This window comes from Rhinopithecus bieti, unplaced genomic scaffold (assembly GCF_001698545.2).
Source record: "Rhinopithecus bieti isolate Rb0 unplaced genomic scaffold, ASM169854v2 scaffold_4640, whole genome shotgun sequence".
In the NCBI taxonomy this organism is placed as follows: domain Eukaryota; kingdom Metazoa; phylum Chordata; class Mammalia; order Primates; family Cercopithecidae; genus Rhinopithecus; species Rhinopithecus bieti.
Window position 1 is genome coordinate 743,785 of NW_016804643.1, and position 19,744 is coordinate 763,528.

The 19,744-nt window shown below is 45.3% G+C and overlaps 2 protein-coding genes across 2 annotated transcripts in view; both read right to left on the bottom strand.

Annotated features, from left to right (window-relative positions):
- ZBTB11 (zinc finger and BTB domain containing 11) overlaps positions 1 to 5,689 on the bottom strand; it is a 31,325-nt gene extending 25,636 nt beyond the window's left edge. The window contains exon 1 of the mRNA XM_017869514.1: positions 3,819 to 5,689. Coding sequence (XP_017725003.1) covers positions 3,819 to 4,128 — 310 coding nt within the window. The 5' untranslated portion in view covers positions 4,129 to 5,689. The remainder of the gene's footprint in view (positions 1 to 3,818) is intronic.
- A 2,325-nt stretch (positions 5,690 to 8,014) lies between these two features.
- Positions 8,015 to 14,451, bottom strand: RPL24 (ribosomal protein L24). The gene is made up of 6 exons (XM_017869515.1): positions 14,336 to 14,451; positions 14,146 to 14,221; positions 13,478 to 13,588; positions 9,673 to 9,809; positions 9,337 to 9,400; positions 8,015 to 8,139 (listed from the first exon to the last, which is right to left on the bottom strand). Exons 1-6 carry the CDS (start codon positions 14,338 to 14,340, stop codon positions 8,059 to 8,061), a joined length of 474 nt encoding a protein of 157 aa, XP_017725004.1. The 5' UTR covers positions 14,341 to 14,451; the 3' UTR covers positions 8,015 to 8,058.
- Positions 14,452 to 19,744: the final 5,293 nt, after the last annotated feature.

A 19,744-nucleotide genomic window follows, 5' to 3' on the forward strand; every position in this document is an offset into this window, starting at 1 on the left:
AACCTTAAGAGGTACTATTTTGCACCAGTTCTCTGATCTTTGTCCCCTCTCACAAAAAACAGCATGTCCCAGAGGGATGTTGCTCTTAAACCTGAATTTCAGATGAAAAAAGCTGAAACCAATCTGTAGCCTGGAACAGGACTACAACCAAAACTTGTAATGAAAGTTTAAAATAAATCTTTTTTTTTTTAAAGCTATGAGATTTTAGGGTTGTGTGAAACAATAGCATATGCAACCTAACAAAAGTTGACTGTATACAAGCACTCACAAAAGACGATTTTGAATTTCAACTTCTAGCTCCCGGCATGCTGGGGTAGGGGTGATGGGGCAGGAATAAAGTTTATATATATATACACATATACACACACCCCACTATCATCCTTGTAAGACAGACAATTCATTTCCATTCTATACAAGAGGAAAATAAAGCCCTAAGAGGAACGTAACTTGTCCAAAGTCACATCTAGTAAAATGGCAGAGCTAGGCCTCCAGAAGTCATGGGATTTTCTGTATATTATTCTACTTACACAAGAGCATGCTTGTCCACACCTAGGGCAGAAAATTACCCTCAAATCTTCAAAGAGGTACAAATGAAAAGGTTATTAGCTAAAATGATATAGGTATACACTATATTCCTGAGAAGTGTTTTAAAATGCCGAATTATACAAAGCTCCTTATACATTTTTTTTTTTTTGAGATGGAGTCTCTCTCTGTTGCCCAGGCTGGAGTGCAGTGGTGGGAATCTCAGCTCACTGCAACCTCCGCCTCCCGGGTTCAAGTGACTCTCCTGCCTCAGCCTCCCGAGTAGTTGGGATTACAGGACTCCGCCACCACACTCGGCTAATTTTTTGTATTTTTAGTAGAGATGGGGTTTCACTATTTTGGCCAGGCTGGTCTCGAACTCCTGATCTCAAGTGATCTGCCCGACTCGGCCTCCTACAGTGCTGGGATTACCGGCGTGAGCCATCTTGCCCAGCCACCAAGTTCCTTACACTTTCAATCTTCATATAGTATTCAAGCAATATTTTCCAAATTGTATTATGTCCCACACTGATTATAAGTATACACTGAAGTCATAAATTCAGAAAAATTTTAGCTATATACAATCGACATTATCATATTAGAACCTCTGACTTTTACGGTGAAGAAACCTGTTTAACCTAGGAATTTGCCAAATTTATTGGTTCACAGAGACTTTTTGTTTTTGTAGAACATAAAGAAACAATGGGGCTTGGGGCGTGGCTCACACACGAGAGGCTGAGGTGGGCAGATCATTTGAGATAAGAAGCTCCAGACAACAAGCGTGGCCAACATAGCAAAACCCCGTCTCTACTAAAAATACAAAAATTAGCTAGGTGTGGTGGCGCGCCCCTGTAGTCCCAGCGACTCCGGAGGCTGAGGCACCAGAATCACATGAGCCTGGGAGGCGAAGGCTGCAGTGAGCCGAGATCGCACCACTGCGCTCCAGCCTGGGTGACAGAACAAGACTGCCTCAAAAAAAAAAAAAAAAGAAAAAAGAAAAAAGGAAGAAAGGAACAATGGGTTTGAATTAAATATAACTTTCCTCCAAAAAGCATTTATATGAGTGTAGATTTAGAGACCAAAAGAGGTTGTACTGGCCAGGCGCTGTGGCTTACACCTATAATCCCAGCACTTTGGGAGGCCGAGGTGAGCAGATCACCTGAGGTCAGGAGTTCGAGTCCAGTCTGGACAACATGGTGAAACCCCGTCGCTGCTAAAAATAGAAAAATTAGCCGGGCGTGGTGGCGGGCACCTGTAATCCCAGCTACTGGGCGTGGTGGCGGGTACCTGTAATCCCAGCTACTTTGGAGAATCGCTTGAACCTGGGAGGCGGAGTTTGCAGTGAGCCGAGATCGTGCCACTGCACTCCAGCCTGGGCGAGAGAGTGACTCTGTCTCAATAAATAAATAAAACATCGTCTCAGGTTTTTGTCTTTTAAGACACCGCACACTAAAAATAAAAAACAACAACAACAACAAAAAACGGGATTGGAATCACTCACAGATAATCAACTTAGAAAAAGAAAATTCTGAACACAAAATACCACATAACACTGGGTTAAGAAAAGTGTAAGATCACAAAGGTCAGCTGTGTGACTTTTGTTGTGTTATTTAACATCCTAGTGCTTTTAGTTTTTTCATCTGTAAAACAGATAGAGGCTGAAACGGGAGGATCATCTGAGCCTAGGAGGTCAAGGCTACAGTGAGCTGTTACCGTGTCACTGCAGCAAGAAGCAAGCCCCCCTACACTGTCTCCAGGAAAAAAAGGAGATAAGTATTAAAGTTTTATGAAGGTTAAATAAATGCCAAGTGCTAACGACTATATCCTGCATATATAAGCTTGCAGTATTACCTATAGTTAAAATGATCATCTTTAACAAATCCTGAAGTATTCAGTGTGAGACATTTGTTCAACAAATGTCTACCCAAACCCATCCAAACAAAATGCAGTGATTACTTCATTACCTCAAATTTACTCTTCGTGTTTGTCTGTCCTTATAGGAATTTAATTCAGATATTGGTTTAAAATGGAAAATAAATGGAAGAATTTGATTATCCAGTAGTTCGTAAACGAATAAACTTGACGTTTATAAACCGAAAATAATTTAGAACCTATTCAGTAATTTCCTTATTCACAGACGAAGTAACCAAGACTTATGAATTAACTTTTCCGTAGCCATATGGAGAGTGACAGAACTGTTCCTAAAAACTTTCTTAAATGGGACTGTAAACTGTTACTAATTCTGACAGTTTGAATATTCATCAACTGTGGAGAGGGAAGATGGTTGAGAAGCCAAGGACACTTGCTCTCCTCCCCTACAACAGGTTCCCAAAGAGTCAAGTAACTTTAGAGCTCTATTTTTTGACAATCAAAAAGTCACAGTAATCATATCTTTTCTGCGTATATATAATGATACAAAATTCCAAACGCGTTTTTCACGTTATTAGGGAAAAGATTATTAAAACATTCAGAGTTAGGAATATCAAGCTGGGCGCCGTGGCTCATGCCTGAAATCCCAACACTTTGGGAGGCCGACGCGGGAGGATCGTTTGAGGCCAGATGGAGACCAACCTGGGGAACGTGGCAACCCGTGTCCACTCAACCAACCAACCTACCTCCCCCCACCGCAAAACCAACCAACCAACCAACCAAAAAAAGAGTATCTGGTATCTTTTACACTTAATTCTTGTTCTTAAAAAAACGCTCAAGGCGATTTCCCAATCACTCCTTATCACTTCTGCAAATAAATGTATTATGCCTTATTTACGCGGCAGCGGCGAAATTTGAGGAACACTACCGAATGTGTCCAGAGAAGCTCATAATTGCTCGCCAAAACCCAAGCGTAGCACTAAAGAAACGGGAGACCCGGCCTCGGGTGACTCGTCCCTCCCTCCAAACGTCAGCAGAGTTGAAAACGTGCACCCCGCAGCCTTCACTGCCGCGGGCCAAACGCCACCTCCGGAGGGCCGGAACCTCAGCCTCCACGGGCCGCCCAAAGAGGCGGACCTGGCGCAGCCCAGGCGTCCGGCCCCTCCCCGCGGCAGGCCCGGCCTCCGGGGAAGCCCCCTTGGTACCACCCTGGGCCAGGACCCGCCCCCAGCTTCGCCGGCCTCCTTCCTGTGGGAAGTGCGGCTCCTTTCGCGTCCCCCACCCTCTAGGCTCCGCCTGGCAGCAGCTCCGACGCCCAAAGGCGTCCGAGACCCTCCGACTCGTGGGTGCGCAAACAGGCCTCGCCAGCGAGCCTTGCCCAGGCAACGAGTCGCCAGCCCGCCCCCTTACCGCGGGCCAGGTCTCACCTCGCCACCAGTACGTCTTGGACAGGTAGTGCCAGGTCTGATGCCGGGTGTGGTGAGTGCCGCCGGGACCCAGGTGCGCCGCTTCGATGAGGTCCCGGCGTCGCTCCGGCTGCAGCACCACCTCCAGCTCCGCAAAGGTCTTGCGGTGTCGCTGCCGCCGCTGGTAATACAGAGTCCCGCCGCGCACCACGTAGCAGGCGGCAGCTTTTCGGATTTTACGCTTGACATTGCCTTCGGTGCCCGGCGCGTACGGCTCGCGCTCGTTCGTCAGGTAACGTAGGATGGCCCGGTAGCTCTCCTCGCTTGACATCGCGGACCGCGGCTCCCTGAGGGCGCCTGTCAGGGACAGGTGAGAAAAACGGCCCACTACCTACGGGCGGCTGCAGCAGGAGCGGCGGCACAGTAGGGAGAAACGGTTCCGCCTTTGGCGAGCACTCTTCGACGGCTCCCTTAGTCCGAAGGAAAAGGGGACGAGTTGGTAACCAGGGGGAACTGCACTTCCCTAGCGCGCGGGATCCGCTGGCGACTGACAAAATGGCTGCTGCACCACCGGAAGTGACGCAAGCCAAGGGCGGGGACTGAGCCCTGATTGGAGCGCACTCTCGTTTTCTGGCTTGATGGAGCCGATCCAGTGACGTCAGGACTGCGGGTGGACATTTTGGAAGCGGGTAGGCCTTTCATTGCAACTCGAAGGGTTTTTAAAGCAGACATCTTAAGTCCTGGCAGTTTCTCTTTTCATTTTTCCCTTTTCCACGCTTTCTAAGGAGCCACGTGAAGGGGGAGCTGGTGGACAGTTGTGAGTTTATCGGAGACATCCGAAGGGGTAAAGGAGTCCGTTTTTAACGTTTACCTTGAGAGTCCCGATATCATAAAAGCATATTTTCAGGCTTTTGGAAAAATATTAGTCTCTGGACAGGGGACCAGAGATAGCCCATTCATATGGAAATTTAGATTTCAGTTAACAGTTGTAACATTTTCAGTGCACCTGCTAGCTCCAGACTACTCAAGGAACAGTCGAGATTTTTCTGGAATGATCAGCATATATAGTCAATCTTATTGCGAGTGGAAAGGGGGGTCAGTAACACTATTATAAAGCTTTATTTACGTATATTTTTACACAAACGTAGGGGAAAAGGTTCTCCATTTTGCACCAAATATATATAAGGGCACGAGAAGGGGAGCAGACTTGAACTGCGTCTCCCAGTGCGTGCTGAGGATGCTAATTCAGATGTTTAGCTGGTATTCCCGGAGCAGCGACCCCGGTCACCCTTCTCTGAAACGAATCTGCAGCGCTCACAGGAGCCCAGGGCTGACATCCCTCCTCGGGGACTGGGGTTGGACACTGTCGCCTCTTTGTTAAAGCCAGAACATTTTAGGCCGAGGGCTCCAGCTGCAGAAACGGCCAGTACACTTCTCCACCAGGGGGTCTGTAGTCTCTGGGTGAGGCCCTTTGACCCTTGTAGAAGTAGCTGACGGGCAGACAGGTGAATACAGTAGGCTCGAAAACAGAATGATACACCCAACCTCTGGTGTTAGGGGCGTGTTTTTGTGTGTACACGCAGCAATTCCCAGATGGCCCGGACATCCTTGAAAAAGATTCCAGGTGCACGGACATGAGCCATCAAGTCCCGAAAGAAAAAGGAACTACCAGGCCTGGGACCTACTTAGTTGCTGAGTTTGCCACTATAGCTCAAAGGAGGAATTTAAAAATGGAGATGCACCTCTTCCCCCATGGGGTGGGGCAGTGAGAGCAGAAGACCAAATGCACCCTCTGTGCACCCAGGAAGCTGGTCTACGTGTTGGGCCAGCCCCAGTCTCCTGTCATATTGACTGTCTTTAAATATTTTGGTCCGGCGTGGTGACTCACGCCTGTAATCCCAGCACTTTGGGAGGCCGAGGTGGGCCGATCACGAGGTCAGGAGATGGAGACCATCCTGGCCAACATGGTGAAACCCTGTCTCTACTAAAAATACGAAAATTAGCTGGGTATGGTGGCACACACCTGTGGTGCCAGCTACTCGGGAGGCTGAGGCAGGAGAATCGCTTGAACCCGGGAAGTGGAGGTTGTAATGAGCCGAGATTGTGCCACTACATTCCAGCCTGGGTAACAGAGGGAGACTCCGCCTCAAAAAAAATAAACATTTTAAGTTAATTGATATTAAATTTATTAAGTGAATACATTCAAATCTGTGAACAATACAGATAGGATGTAGAAGAGTTAAAAAAAATCCCTCTTTTTTGCCAAACCACCACCTGTAAGCACTAAGTCTGCTGATGCAGGCATTATCCCTTCGGCCAATAGAAACAAACGTTTAAATAAAATGCTTTCCCAGTGGCCAAGTTGCCTTCCTGAGTAAAAAGCTAAACTTGCGATAGTGAGAACAGGTAGTGTTTATTTTCTAGCTTCTTCTGGGTCCCAGGTTACCTAAGACTCAAGGGTAATGAGAATGGGCAGCTCCACTTCATTAAAAGCCAACATTTAGCCCAGAAAAGCAATACTTTAAGGGGCCATTTTATTCTCCAAATATTAGCAAGCATAGCTTTACATTCAAGTTGGGTATGACTTTATATTCCCAGTATTTCCCTAAATAAAACATAACATTATTACAAAAAAAGACTCTTAACCATGCAAAATCTTAACATTTTGCTTTTATGAGCAAAAGCCTGTATTTTACATTTCTTATATTGATTTTAGTTTACATTTTCGGGTTCTCAAAAGGACTTACTCATTTTACCCGTAACACTTGGACGTCTGAATGTTAACATGCACTAGAAAAACAAAAGTTCTATCACCTTGGATAGGATAGGGATGGAGGAAAACATTGACATTCACTATATACCCTCACCTAGTATATGTGTAAAATCATGTTTCCCTAAAGAGGACTGATTTGTCCACTGTTGTATCCTTGCAAGTTGGCACAGGTTGGCAGGTAAAAATGACCTACTTTCTGTAGAAGCCTATTATTCACATGTAAGCTGTGATTACTATTTTATCACATCTTAAATATGTAAATCTCGGGCTGCGTGTGGTGGCGCACACCTGTAATCCCAGCACTCTAGGAAGCTGAGGCAGGAGGATCACCTGAGGTCAGGAGTCCGAGACCAGCCTGACCAACATGAAGAAACCCCGTCTCTACTAAAAATAGAATTAGCCAGGCATGGTGGCGCGTGCCTGTAATCCCAGCTACTCAGGAGGCTGAGGCAGGAGAATCGCTTGAACCCAGGAGACGGAGGTTGCGGTGAGCTGAGATCGTGCCATTGCACTCCAGCCTGGGCAACAGGAGAGACTCCATCTCAAATAAGTAAATAAATTTCTTGAATATCAGCTTATTCAGACATTTTTGTAATTTAACACGGCTCTGGCAAGCCCCCAGTTCAACAAACTACTCTGGGAATTTAGCTAAGGATACTCTTTATTCAAGCAGCAGTGCTTTTCATTTAGACATTACTTTCTGAAAGCAAGAGCAGATTAATATAGCTGATAGTTTTTAGCACCTTCAACTCAGCTATTAGCAAATGGTTGGCGAGATAACAATGACTATAAGCAAACCAATATAAACTAAATTTGTCTATCATGGGAAAAGGTAGTTTAACAAGAGAATCATTTTTAAAGCACATATTTTGGTTTTTTGATACAGGGTCTTGTTGTCACCCAGGCTATAGTATAGTGGCACGATTTGAGCTCACTGCAGCCTTGACCTCCCTGGCTCAAGTGATCCTTCCACTTTCCACACTCCCAGCTTCCCAGTTGGAACTACATGCACTCTCCACCATACCTGGCTCACTTTTGTATGTTTTTGTAGAGATGGGGTTTTGCCATGTCACTCAGGCTGGTCTTGAACTCCTGAGCTCAAGTGATCACCTGGCTTTGGTCTTACAAATGCTGGGATTACAGGCGTGAGCCCCTGCACCAGCAACATCCTAATACAGCATTGTAACCAGAGTTAAGGCAATGAAGTTTTTGTAATGTGCCCTATACACCCCAGCCAAGCAAAGGTAGCATCTGACCATACCCATCTTCTTACATCATTTTGCTTAACCTCTCTCCAAGGAAGAGGCTTACTTTATAGGATGCATTATTCCTGAGCAATAGACTTTTTAATAAAATACCTATGTCTTGCATTCTTTACTAGTTCACCTATGACCATGTAAAGTCCAACATGCCTGTTACAAGAAAAAAAAAATCCAGCACAACCTAGAGTTATAATCCAATCTTTATTTAAAAATCGAATCTGCCAGTTTAGCGTTTTCCACCAACTCGGGGAGCTGAAACTTTCACAGGCTTCACAATCTTTTGCTTAGGTGCTGCCTTTGTAGGTGCCTGTAAAAAGGTAACGTGATATTACTCCACAAACCTTTTGTTACCCTATTATTACCCATCTCTCACATCCAGATTGTTTATGTAGCTTAGATAACTTTCTTAGTAATTTAAAGACAATCTTTTAATGTGACTCCCCTTAAATATTTAAAGCCATCTTTACAATGAAAAGACAAAGACTAAGATACCATCACAGATTGGAGGAAAGTAAGAAGACACAACCAAGTGCGGTGTAGGATCCTGAAATGCATCCTAACAGAACCTCACAGAAAAGTTCTCAGTAACAGTACAGTGTTTACTCAACTTTTCTCAATGTTATCAATGTAGATAACCATAGTAACTTTCAAAACCAGGCAGGGTGCAGGGGGCTCATCCCCACTTTGGGGCGCTAAAGCAGGTGGATCGCTTGAGCTCAGGAGTTTGAGGCCAGCCTGGGCAACATGGCGAAACCATCTCAACTAAAATACATATTAGCTGGGCGTGGTAGCGCATGCCTGTAGTCCCAGCTACTTAGGGGGCTGAGTCAGGAGGATCACTTGAGCCCAGGAGGTTGACGCTGCAGCAAGCCGTGACTGTGCCACTGCACTCCAGCTGGGCTACAGAGTGAGACCCTGTGTTGAAGGGAAAACAAAACAAAAGCCAACCTTTATTTTTCCCAATTCCTAACAGTAACAGATACTTTGGCTTATGGAGAGGACCAGCCCTCTGGAGACCTGAACCAGTTAACTGGTTACCAACATCATTTCCAATTGAGCCTTGCAATCAATATCTTAAAACGGTGAAACTTTCATTATCACAATTTAGATTGAAAATAAATTTTCCAGCTGGGCGCAGTGGCGCACACTTATAGTCCCAGCACTTTGGGAGGCTGAGGTGGGCAGATCACCTGAGGTCAAGAGTTCAAGACCAGCCTGTCCAACATGGTGAAACCCTGTCTCTACTAAAAAAAAAAAAAAAAAATTAGCCAGGTGTGATGGCGTGCACCTGTACTCCCAGCTACTAGGGAGGCTGAGGCAGGAGTATTGCTTGAACCCGGGAGGCAGAGGCTGCAGTGAGCCGAGATCAGATCATGCCACTGCACTGCATATCCTGGGCAACAGAGCAAGACTCCGTCTCAAAAAAAAGAGAGAGGGGAAAAAAAAGAAAAAAAGAAATTTTCCTGTTGTATTGTTCAAGAAAGTCAAGAAACCCCATAATTACCTTAGCAGCAGCCATTGCAGTCTTTTTAGATGCTTGCTTAGCCTTTTTTGCTTCCTTAGCAGCCCTGTGGGGTAAAAATAACTTAAGGCAAAAGCACTTTACTCCTTAGTGGTACAACTTATTATTAGACTGTACTGGACAAGTACAATGACCATATTCCTTCCTTCCCCACCCGCATTTATTTGTAGGCTAAATCCAAAGAGTTTGTCAATAATTTTCATTAACCACCAAATCAGCTTAAAATATATTACACTATATGGTAACTTTAATTACTGAAAACCCAAACCTAAAATCCATCCCAATAGGTGAAACGCTCATAATGAAAGCATTCCTCACCTGATAGCTTGTTCTCGTTGAGCCTTTCTAACTTCAGGTTTCTGATTCCTCTTGGCCATTATATCAGCAAGAGATGCACCAGTAATGGCCCTCTGGAATTTGACTGCACGGCGGGTTCTTTTCTTTTGAATTTCTTCCTGCAAAACAAAGATGAGGGGCACGCTAAGGAACCTTCCTTCAAGAATTTAGAGGGAGGAAAATTAAGTCTTTTGAGACAGGGCAAATGAAGTCTTTTATATTCATATTCAACAAAAAATAATTCATACAATTATTTGAAAATAAAACATGTTTTCCACTTATGGATTAAGCTATTACAAATCCTAGCCATTTTTTACCTTAAAGAGACACACAAAAAATTGAACTCTAAGGAAAAGGGTTATTCCATGAACTGTATAGTATAAATGAAGACTGTTTACACTTTTAATAATTTACTTATTGAAAAAAATTATCAAATTCAGCTGTTTTAACTCAAAGGACTGTCACTAGGAGAAATAAGTTAGACAATGATTTGACAGGAGAGCCACCAAATGTTAGGTAGGATATGTCTAAGAAGGCATTGTGGAATCTAACATTTTCTGTACATTCTATATTGGAAATCTGTACTACAGTATTTATGAGAAAAAGATGTTGCAGTGCACCTTTAAGTCCAAGAACAAAGTATATTTGAAAAGTTGTTTATTGGGCCGGGCGTGGTGGCTCAAGCCTGTAATCCCAGCACTTTGGGAGGCCGAGACGGGCGGATCACGAGGTCAGGAGATCGAGACCATCCTGGCTAACACGGTGAAACCCCGTCTCTACTAAAAAATACAAAAAACTAGCCGGGCGAGGTGGCGGGCGCCTGTAGTCCCAGCTACGCGGGAGGCTGAGGCAGGAGAAATGGCGTAAACCCGGGATGTTGGAGCTTGCAGTGAGCTGAAATTCGGCCACTGCACTACAGCACCGGGCGATAGAGCAGAGACTCTGTCCTCAAAAAAAAAAAAAAAAAAGAAGAAAGAAAGAAGTAAATGGCCCGCAGGGGAGAGTTGAATATCCTTTGGCCGGACGCGGTGGCTTCAAGCCTGTAATCCCAGCACTTTGGAGGCTTGAGACGAAGGCGGATTCACAAGTCAGGAGATCGAAGACCATCTTGGCTAACACAGTGGAACCCCTGTCTCTACTAAAATACAAAAAAAAAAAAAAAAAAAAAAACACAAACTAGCGCGGGGAGGTGGGCGGGCGCCTGAGTCCAGCTACCAGGAGGCTGAGGCAGGAGAATGGCGTGAACCCGGGAGGCGGAGCTTGCAGTGAGCTGGAGTCGGCCCTGCACTCCAGCCCAGGAACAGAGCAAGAACTCCGTCTCAAAAAAAAAAAAAAAAAAAAAAAAAGAAAAGGTTGTTATTAAGGCAGCAGAAATGCAAAATTACCTTAAAAACTTTTAACAAAAATAAAGCACATTGGTGGTTTACAGACATCCTAATTTTAAACTTTTTAGAAAGATGAAATCTTGTTTCTACAGTAAAATGGCAGTTTTCTACAGTAATTGGCAGTATTTACCTGTTTAATATTTTGTCTCAAACCAACACATAAACATTTTCTTATTGTGGTAAAATGTAAAGTTGACAATTTTAACCTGTTTTGGTTTTCCTATTTTTTTTTTTTTTTTTAGACCAAGCCTTGCTCTGTTGCCCAAGCTGGAGTGCAGTGGCATTATCTTGGCTCACAGCAGCCTCCACCTCCGGGGGTCTGCCTCAGCCTCCCAAGTAGCTGAGATCACAGGCACCTGCCACCACGCCTGGCTAATATTTTTATTTTTAGTAGAAACCGGGTTTCACCATGTTGCCCAGGCTGGTCTCGACCTCCTGAGCTCAGGCAATCCGTCCGCCTTGGCCTCCCCAAGTGCTAGAATTAGAGGCGTGAGCCACCATCCCCGGCCTGTTTTCTATTTTTTTAAATAGAAACTGGGTCTTCGCTACTATGTTGCCCAGGTTGGTTTCAAACTCCTGGGCTCAAGCTCAAGGGATCCTCTTGCCTTAGCCTCCCCAAGTGCTAGAATTACAGGCGTGAGCCACCATCCCTGGCCTGTTTTCTATCTTTTTAAATAGCAGCTGGGGTTTTCGCTACTACGTTGCCCAGGTTTGTTTCAAACTCCTGGGCTCAGGCTCAAGGGATCCTCTTGCCTGGGCCTCCCAAAGTGCTGGAATTACAGGCGTGAGGCACTGCATTAGGCCCATTTTAACTTTTTTTTTTGAGACGGAGCCTCACTTCATCACCCAGGCTGGAGTGCAGTGGTGCAATCCCAGCTCACTGCAACCTCTGCCTCCCAGGTTCAAACTATTCTCCTGCCTCAGCCTCCCAAGTAGCTGGGACTACAGGCGCCTGCCACCAAACCGGGCTAATTTTTTTTGGTATTTTTAGTAGAGATGGGGTTTCACTCTGTGGGCCAGGCTGGTCTTAAACTCCTGACCTCGTGATCCGCCCATCTCGGCCTCCCAAAGTGCTGGGATTACAGGCATGTCAGCCACCATGCCCGGCCTCATTTTAACTTCTTAATGTATAATTTAGCCGTGCAAGATGGCTCGCACCTGTAATGCCAGTACTTTTGGCGGCCAAGGCAGGAGGATTACTTGAGCCCAAGAATTTGAGACAAAACTGGGCAACATTGCAAAGATTTCTGTCTCCACAAAATATATTTAAAAAATAGCTGGGCCATGGTGGCATGTGCCTGTGAACCACTGGGTAGGCTGAGGTGGGATCACTTAAGCCCAGGTTGAGGTGGAGTGAGCTGTGATCCTGCCACTGCTCTCCAGCCTGGGCAACAGAGAACCTGTCTCAATAAAAAAGTATAGTGGCCTTATGTACATTCATAGCGCTGTGTAGCTATCACCATTATCCATCTAAATAACCTTTTTTTTTTTTTAAAGGTCTCCTATGTTGCCTCAAACAATCCTCCCACCTTGGCCTCGGGAGCAGCTAGAGTACAGCTGCTGCCACCAAGCCCGGATTTGCTATGACATTGATGTACAAGTTATGAGTCCCTGCTTTCAACTGTTTTGGGATAAAACTTAGAAGTGGAACTGCTGGGATAATTGTTTACCCTTTTGAGAAAACACCAAATGGTTTTTCACAGCTGCTATGTATTTAGCAGTGCACAAAGGTTCCAATTTCTCCCCATCCTCATCAACACCTGTAATTCCTGCTTTTTTCTTAATAGTCACCCTAACAGGTGTGTCATATCCACTTTTAAGTTTCTCCTTCCTCTGAACTTTCAACATATTTTATGTCTGATGGCATTTATTTCTCACAATACCTAGAAAAGTCCTTCATACAGAAGGTGCCAAGTATTCCCAAGCCTACTAAATACTAGTCCTACCACGGCACTCAAACTTTTTCTCATGTATAACCCAGCTAAAAGGACACTTAACAAGGACCAGAAAAACCATTGTCTTGAGAATGAACCAGTATGGTAGACTGGTTCACAGTCCACTGATGGCTACGTTAGGACTAATCCTGTAAATACTGCAATCAAAACAAAATTATGGTAAGTTCTCAATTTCCTCCCACTGGAAAACTAAGCCTTTCCACCCTGCCCTATAACCCAAATGTGCTTAATGTAATTTATCTGACTTTAAAATTTCAACTAGGTGTTGCTGCTAGCCTAAGATGTATAGAGACAGTTTATAATATCTTTTTTATTTCGCTGATGCTTTACAGTTTAAGAACTCTTTCGCATACAGTCTGATTTAATTTTACAGAGCAGAAAACCAACGTTCAGATAGCTCAGACAACTTAAGAGATAGCTCCCAATATCAAGGCGTATTCCACTTACCGACTGTCCCTTTTTGTGCTTCCTTCTGTAGAGGACAGTCCAGTTTATCTGCCGAGGATTCCTCTTGGAAAGGAACGCCGACTCGCATTTTGCATTAAGAAACTGGAAAACCTAGAGTGACAAATTCAAAGGAATTACCTATTTATACAAAGTGCAAGAGGCTGAATGAGCTTGGAATCCTTAGAAAATCAGTATGCTAGTTCTGGCTTATTTTACAAAACTGAAGCCCACAAGAACCAAAAGGCTGTCACGTAACTGGCAGGTAACTGTGACACTATGAAGGTCCTTGCGTTTAATCTTTTCTCGAGAGCAGGAAATCTAAACTCATAGCAAAGGACAGGGTGGTGCATCCTTCTGGGAAGCATTCTGCTTTTGTCTATCCCGGGATTCCAAGGGGAAACTACCAATTATCTCGGTACCTCAGTTATTTCCCTTACACAGGAACATCAGTTACATAAACCCCTCCGGATGTCCGACCTGGCTCACAGTAAGTAATCAACGCTGGTTCACTTAAGAGATATCTGGTCCTAACGACCAGTCCACAGAGCGTCCACGAAGCATTCCAGAGGTCAATGGTGATGTGGGGAATGAACCCGTCCAAACCGAATTAGACCAGCCTTTCCTCCTCGGAGTACAAGAAGCTAGGTTAACCCGACGCGGCTTTTTACCTTCCCGTCGGTCCTGGCGTAGCGCCTCCCGTGTCCGGGGTAGATCTTGTACCCGCTAAAACTGCACAGCTCCACCCTGCAACAAAAAGTGAAAGTCCATCAGGTAGGGTGTCTACAGCCATGCCAGGGACGACTGAGAGGCGTTCTGCCCGAGGATGTAAGCGGATTGGGAACCACGGGTGTTGCTTACTTCATGGCGACGCATTCAGGGGAAGAAAAGAGATGGCGAAGAGAAAGAGAGAATCATGGGAAGAGACCTTATAAGGTCGTGGAGGGGCTGGGGCCGGAAATCTCCTCCCCCAATATCCTTCGCTGTTCCCGGCGCTCCTTGATGACGTAATCATCGCGAGGCAGAAGATCTCGTTTTCCGTGACAACTGACTTCCTCTGGCGGAATTCCTTCAGAGGCTGCTGGAGGATTCTCGGGCCCAGAGGGCCTGCCAAAAAGGCAGTCAGACAGTTGGTTTCTGAGTCATTCTATCTCTTTTTTTTTTGAGACGGAGTTTCGCTCTTATTGCCCAGGCTAGAGTGCAATGGCGCGATCTCGGCTTACCGCAACCTCCGCCTCCCAGGTTCAAGCGATTCTCCTGCCCCAGCCTCCTTAGTAGCTGGGATTGGCGTGTGCCACCACGCCCGGCGAATTTTGTATTTTTAGTAGAGACGTGGTTTCTCCGTGTTGGTCAGGCTGGTCTCGAACTCCTGACCTCAGGTGATCCCCCTCCTCGGCCTCCCAAAGTGCTGGGATTACAGGCATGAGCCACCGCGCCCGGCCTATTCTGTCTTACTGCCAAGTATTCTAGAGCCATCTTCCGGCTGCAGGGAATGTGAACTGAAGAGAAAGGTGTCCTCTTTTTTATCATAAAGAGACCCAAAGACGAATGCCCCGCAGGTAAAACAAGTCACATTTTGCCTTCCCTGTTGGCCCATTTCCTCAACCAAACAAATTAATAGTTTAACCATTTGAATACTTTAAGAAAGTAATGACAACCCAACCATTTCCCAGGCTGTGCGAATCAAACAGTGCACGTTGGCGCTTTGCAATAATTATAATTAACATTCATTGAGCGCTTTCTCTGTGCCGGGAATTACGCCAAAGGCTTTGCAAACATGAGCTCATTCAGTTTCCAGAATTCCTATTAAGTACCCGCCTAAGAACTACAATTCGCAGCTGGTGCCTGGTGAAGCTGAGTGGGTCGGTGGAGCCCCGCTTGGAGGCCAAGGGCTCAATCTGTTACATATTTCATCCTATGACAAGGAGTGGCCAGAGGCAATTCTTGAATTCTGTGGGAGGCTGCAGTATATGACTAGGAAACAAATGTAATGATTGATTTCTGCTGTCTATGTATGCAAGTCACGCTAAAAAGGTTTTGTAAGATAGCTGGTTGAAGAGATTTGGAATGTCTAACAAGTTGGCTGACTAATGTTACGCAAACTGTACAATTGTGTTGGAGCCAGTCTTTTTTTTTTTTTTTTTTTTTCCTTGAGATGGAGTTTCGCTCTCTCTTTGACCCAGCTGGGAGTGAAGTGGCGCGTCTCGGCTCACTGCAACAACCTCCGTCCCCGGTTTCAAACGATTCTCCTGCCTCAGCCTCCCGAGTAGGCTGGGATTACAGGCACCACCACCATGCTCGGCTAATTTTTGTATTTTTATAGAGATGGGATTATCACCATTTTGGCCAGGCTGGTCTGAACTCTTGACCTCAGCTGATCCACCCGCCTGGGTCTCCCAACCGTGTAGGATACAGGCGTGAGCCACCGCGCCCGCCTGGAAACCAAGTATTAATATGAGTTAGGTGGCCAGATGCGGCGACTCCTGGCCTGTATCCCGGTACTTTGGGAGACCGAGGTGAGGGATTAGCTGGGTCAGGAGTTCCAGACCAGCCTGGCCAAATGTGAAACCCCGTCTTCTACTAAAAAATACAAAAATTAGACCGGGCGTTGGTGGCGTGTGCTGTAATCCCAGCTCCTTGGGAGAGGCTGAGGCAGGAGATCACTTGAACCGGGGAGGCCGGAGGTTGCATTTAGCCAAAATCGCGCCACTGCACGCCAGCCTGGGCAAGAAGAGCAACAACTCCATCTCAAAAAAAAAAAAAAAAAAAAAAAGGAGGTCGGGCACAGCGACTCACGCCTGTAATCCCAGCACTTTGGTGAGTCAGGAGAATCGCTTGAACCCCGGAAGTGGAGGTTGCAGTGAGCCAAGATCACACCACTGCATTCCAGCCCGGGCGACAGAGCGAGACTCCGTCTCGAAACAAACAACAACAACAACAACAAAAAACCCCAAAAGAAAACATCTTGCAGAAATAGTCCTGGCTTCTACAAGATCCAAGGCACAGCTGAGTTTAGGTAGCCGGTGGAACTAAGATCCATCTGAAGGAATGCAGTCCTTTTTGCTCCACAGAACCTCAGAATTTATAGTCCCTTCCCAATATTTTAGAAAGATTTTGTTTTATTGTTCTTTGAAATTACGTTTGGCCTGACTGGTTGTGTGGAAGAAATGCAGGAAACTGGGCCTTAGGGATTTGGGCTGTATTTTACTCTTTACTGGAAGGCCTTCTTGAGTTGGTATGCCAGGGTTCCTTGTAACACACTCCCATAACAAACAAATTGTGCTCAAAATGCTCTTAGAATAGGGAGAAATTTTGCAGAGAGAGACCCCTAAATGAATTTATATTATACAGTGTCATAAAGTAGAGCTTCTGACACTATACATAAATTATTGCTGACTTGATCCATGCTTTCTCTTTTATTATATGCAAAAGGTTTAGCTACACTCTGTTCTCTTTTTATTCATTTATGGAGCAATACTGAACCAAACTTGGTGCCCTTTTCAGCCTCTGTCCCTCTAAGAACAGTGTATGCTTCCCTTCACAGTTTCTTCACCCATTTGTACATATTTCCGTGATATATTAGTTTCCTGTAGTTGCTGTAACAAATTACTATGGACTTGGTAACAACACAGATACATTTTTTCTCACAGTTTTGGAGGCAGTAAGTTCAAAATTAGTATCCCTAGGCTGAAATCAAGGTATCTGTGTGCTCTCAGGATCAAGGATCTAAGGGAGAACCTGTTCCTTGCTCTTCCAAGTTCCACTCATCTAAACCACTCTTGAATTCCTAACCCATAGAAACTGTTAGATTATAAACATTTGTTGTTTTAAGCTATGTTTTGGGGAGTAATTTGTTAACATAGAAATAGGTAATATAGGAGGTAAGGAAAAATTGACAATGGGGACTTGGTGAACGGTGGTATCATTTGTCAAGAGAAGGATAGATAAGAGGAAAGAAGTAGGTTTGTCAGCGAAAGGGTTAATTTTTTTTTTTTTTTTTTTTGAGACTTGTTGCCCAGGCTGGAGTGCAATGGCGTGATCTTGGCTCACCACAATTTCTGCCTCCTGGGTTTAAGTGATTCTCCTGCCTCAGCCTCCCAAGTAGCTGGGATTACAGGCATGCTCCACCACGCCCAGCTAATTTTGTATTTTTAGTAGAAATGGGGTTTTTCTATGTTGGTCAGGCTGGTCTCGAACTCCTGACCTCAGGTGATCCACCTGCCTCGGCCTCCCAAAGTGCTGGGATTACAGGCATGAACCGCTGCGCCCAGCCTGAAAGGGTTAATTTTGAAAAGGCTGGGTTCAAGCTGCTGATAGGGATATTAAGGTACAACTGTGTAGTGGGAAGTTAAACATGTTCAGAAGAGTGTTTGTAATATGATTTATTTTATTTTATTTTTTATTTTGTTGAGATAGGGTCTCACTTTGGCTCCCAGGCTGAAGTGCAGTGGCACGATCAGGGTTCACTGCAGTCTCTACCTCCTGGGCTTAAGTGATCATCCCATCTCAGCCCCGTGAATAGCTGGGACTGTAGGCGTCTGCCACCATGGCCAGCTAATTTTTTGTATTTTTAGTGGAGATGGGGTTTCACCATGTTGCCCAGGCAGGTCTTGAACTGGACTCAAGCAAGCAGCCTACCTCAGTCTTCCAAAGTGCTGGGATTACAAGCGTGAGCCACCATGCCCAGCCAAGGATATATTTTAGTAGTAATGAACTTACGGTGACAGAATATGTGGGATAATATCACCTACTGTCACAAGCTGGCTTCTCTGGAAACAGTTACTGAGACTGACTTTGGGGTTCAAGATACTTGTTGCAGATCAAGTCTTGTGAAAGGAAGGGGGAGAAAACAGTGTTAGGCAGAGAAAGAAGTCACATACGTTACAGATCCAACTAAACCTCAGTCAGGCCATGTGTTCTGGCTTATGCCTGTAATTCCAGCACTATGGGAGGCCGAGGCGGGAGGATTGCTTGAGCACAGGAGTTTGAGGCTGAAGTGAGCTATGATTGTGCCACTGCAATCAATCAATCAATCAATAAACCTCAGTCAACCCTGCCAGGAGCTATGGAACAATTATTGTTTGTTGGAGTGTTCTGTGTTGGGCTAAATGGTGAAGCCTCTTTATACTTCTACCTTACTCAGTCACCACATGGGGGCTGCCCCCGGGAGGTCACGACCTCAAGTGAGGGGGTACTCAGCAACTGAGCCAGGCCCTACTGATAGCTGGAGGATGCTGCTGCCCATGCTGCCCACGCTGCCCACTGTGAGGCAGCAAGCCCTTGCTTGAAGGGGGATCTGGATAGTATGTTTCTGTGTCTACCACCCCTAGAGATGGTGCGTAGAGTAAGTCATCAAAAAAAGAATCAGGATAGCTGGGCGTAGTGACAGGCACCGATAATCCCAGCTACTCAGGAGACTGTGGTAGGAGAATCACTTAAACCAGGGAATTGGAGTTTGCACTGAGGTGAGATCACATGACTGCACTGCAGACTGGGTGACAGAGACTCCATCTCAAAAAAAAAAAAAAAAAAGAAGAATCAGGAAATACTAGTATTTAAAGGATAGGTGAATGGAGGAAAATAATAAATTGAAGGAGGCTGAGCAGATGAGGTCAAAGAAGATAGAGATCCATAACAGTAACCTCACAGAAATTTATGGAAGCATCTTGACAGTGCTAAAAGTCACATAAAGTTCAAGTAAGACAATTTCAGAAATATATAAACATGAATGCCTTTGCAGTGACTTAAGTGTGAGTCTGGTGTTTCCTTCTAAAAATACTGCCTTCTCAGGTGTGGAAAGGATTCTTTCTTTTTAGACTTTACCACCGTAGTTCTCTGAAGGCTTGCAATCCGGAATCAGGCTTGACTTCAGAAAGTGCTTTAAAAGGGAGGCCAGGCGCAGTGGCTCATGCCTGATATCCCAGCACCTTGGGAGGCCGAGGTGGGTGGATCACCTGAGGTCAGGAGTTCAAGATAAGCCTGGCCAATATGGTGAAACCCCATCTCTACTAAAAATTCAAAAAAATTAGCCAGGCATGGTGGTGGGTGCCTGTAATCTCAGCTACTTGGGAGGCTGAGTCAGGAGAATCACTTGAACCCAGGAGGTGGAGGTTGCAGGGAGCTGAGATCAGTCACTGCACTCCAACCTGGGTGACAAGAGTATGACTCCATCTCAAAAAATAAATAAATAAAAACTGTAAATCTAATCAAGCCTTTATATCTAACTACTGCAGTAACTTTCCCTGTAGGAAATACAGGTGACAGAGGAAC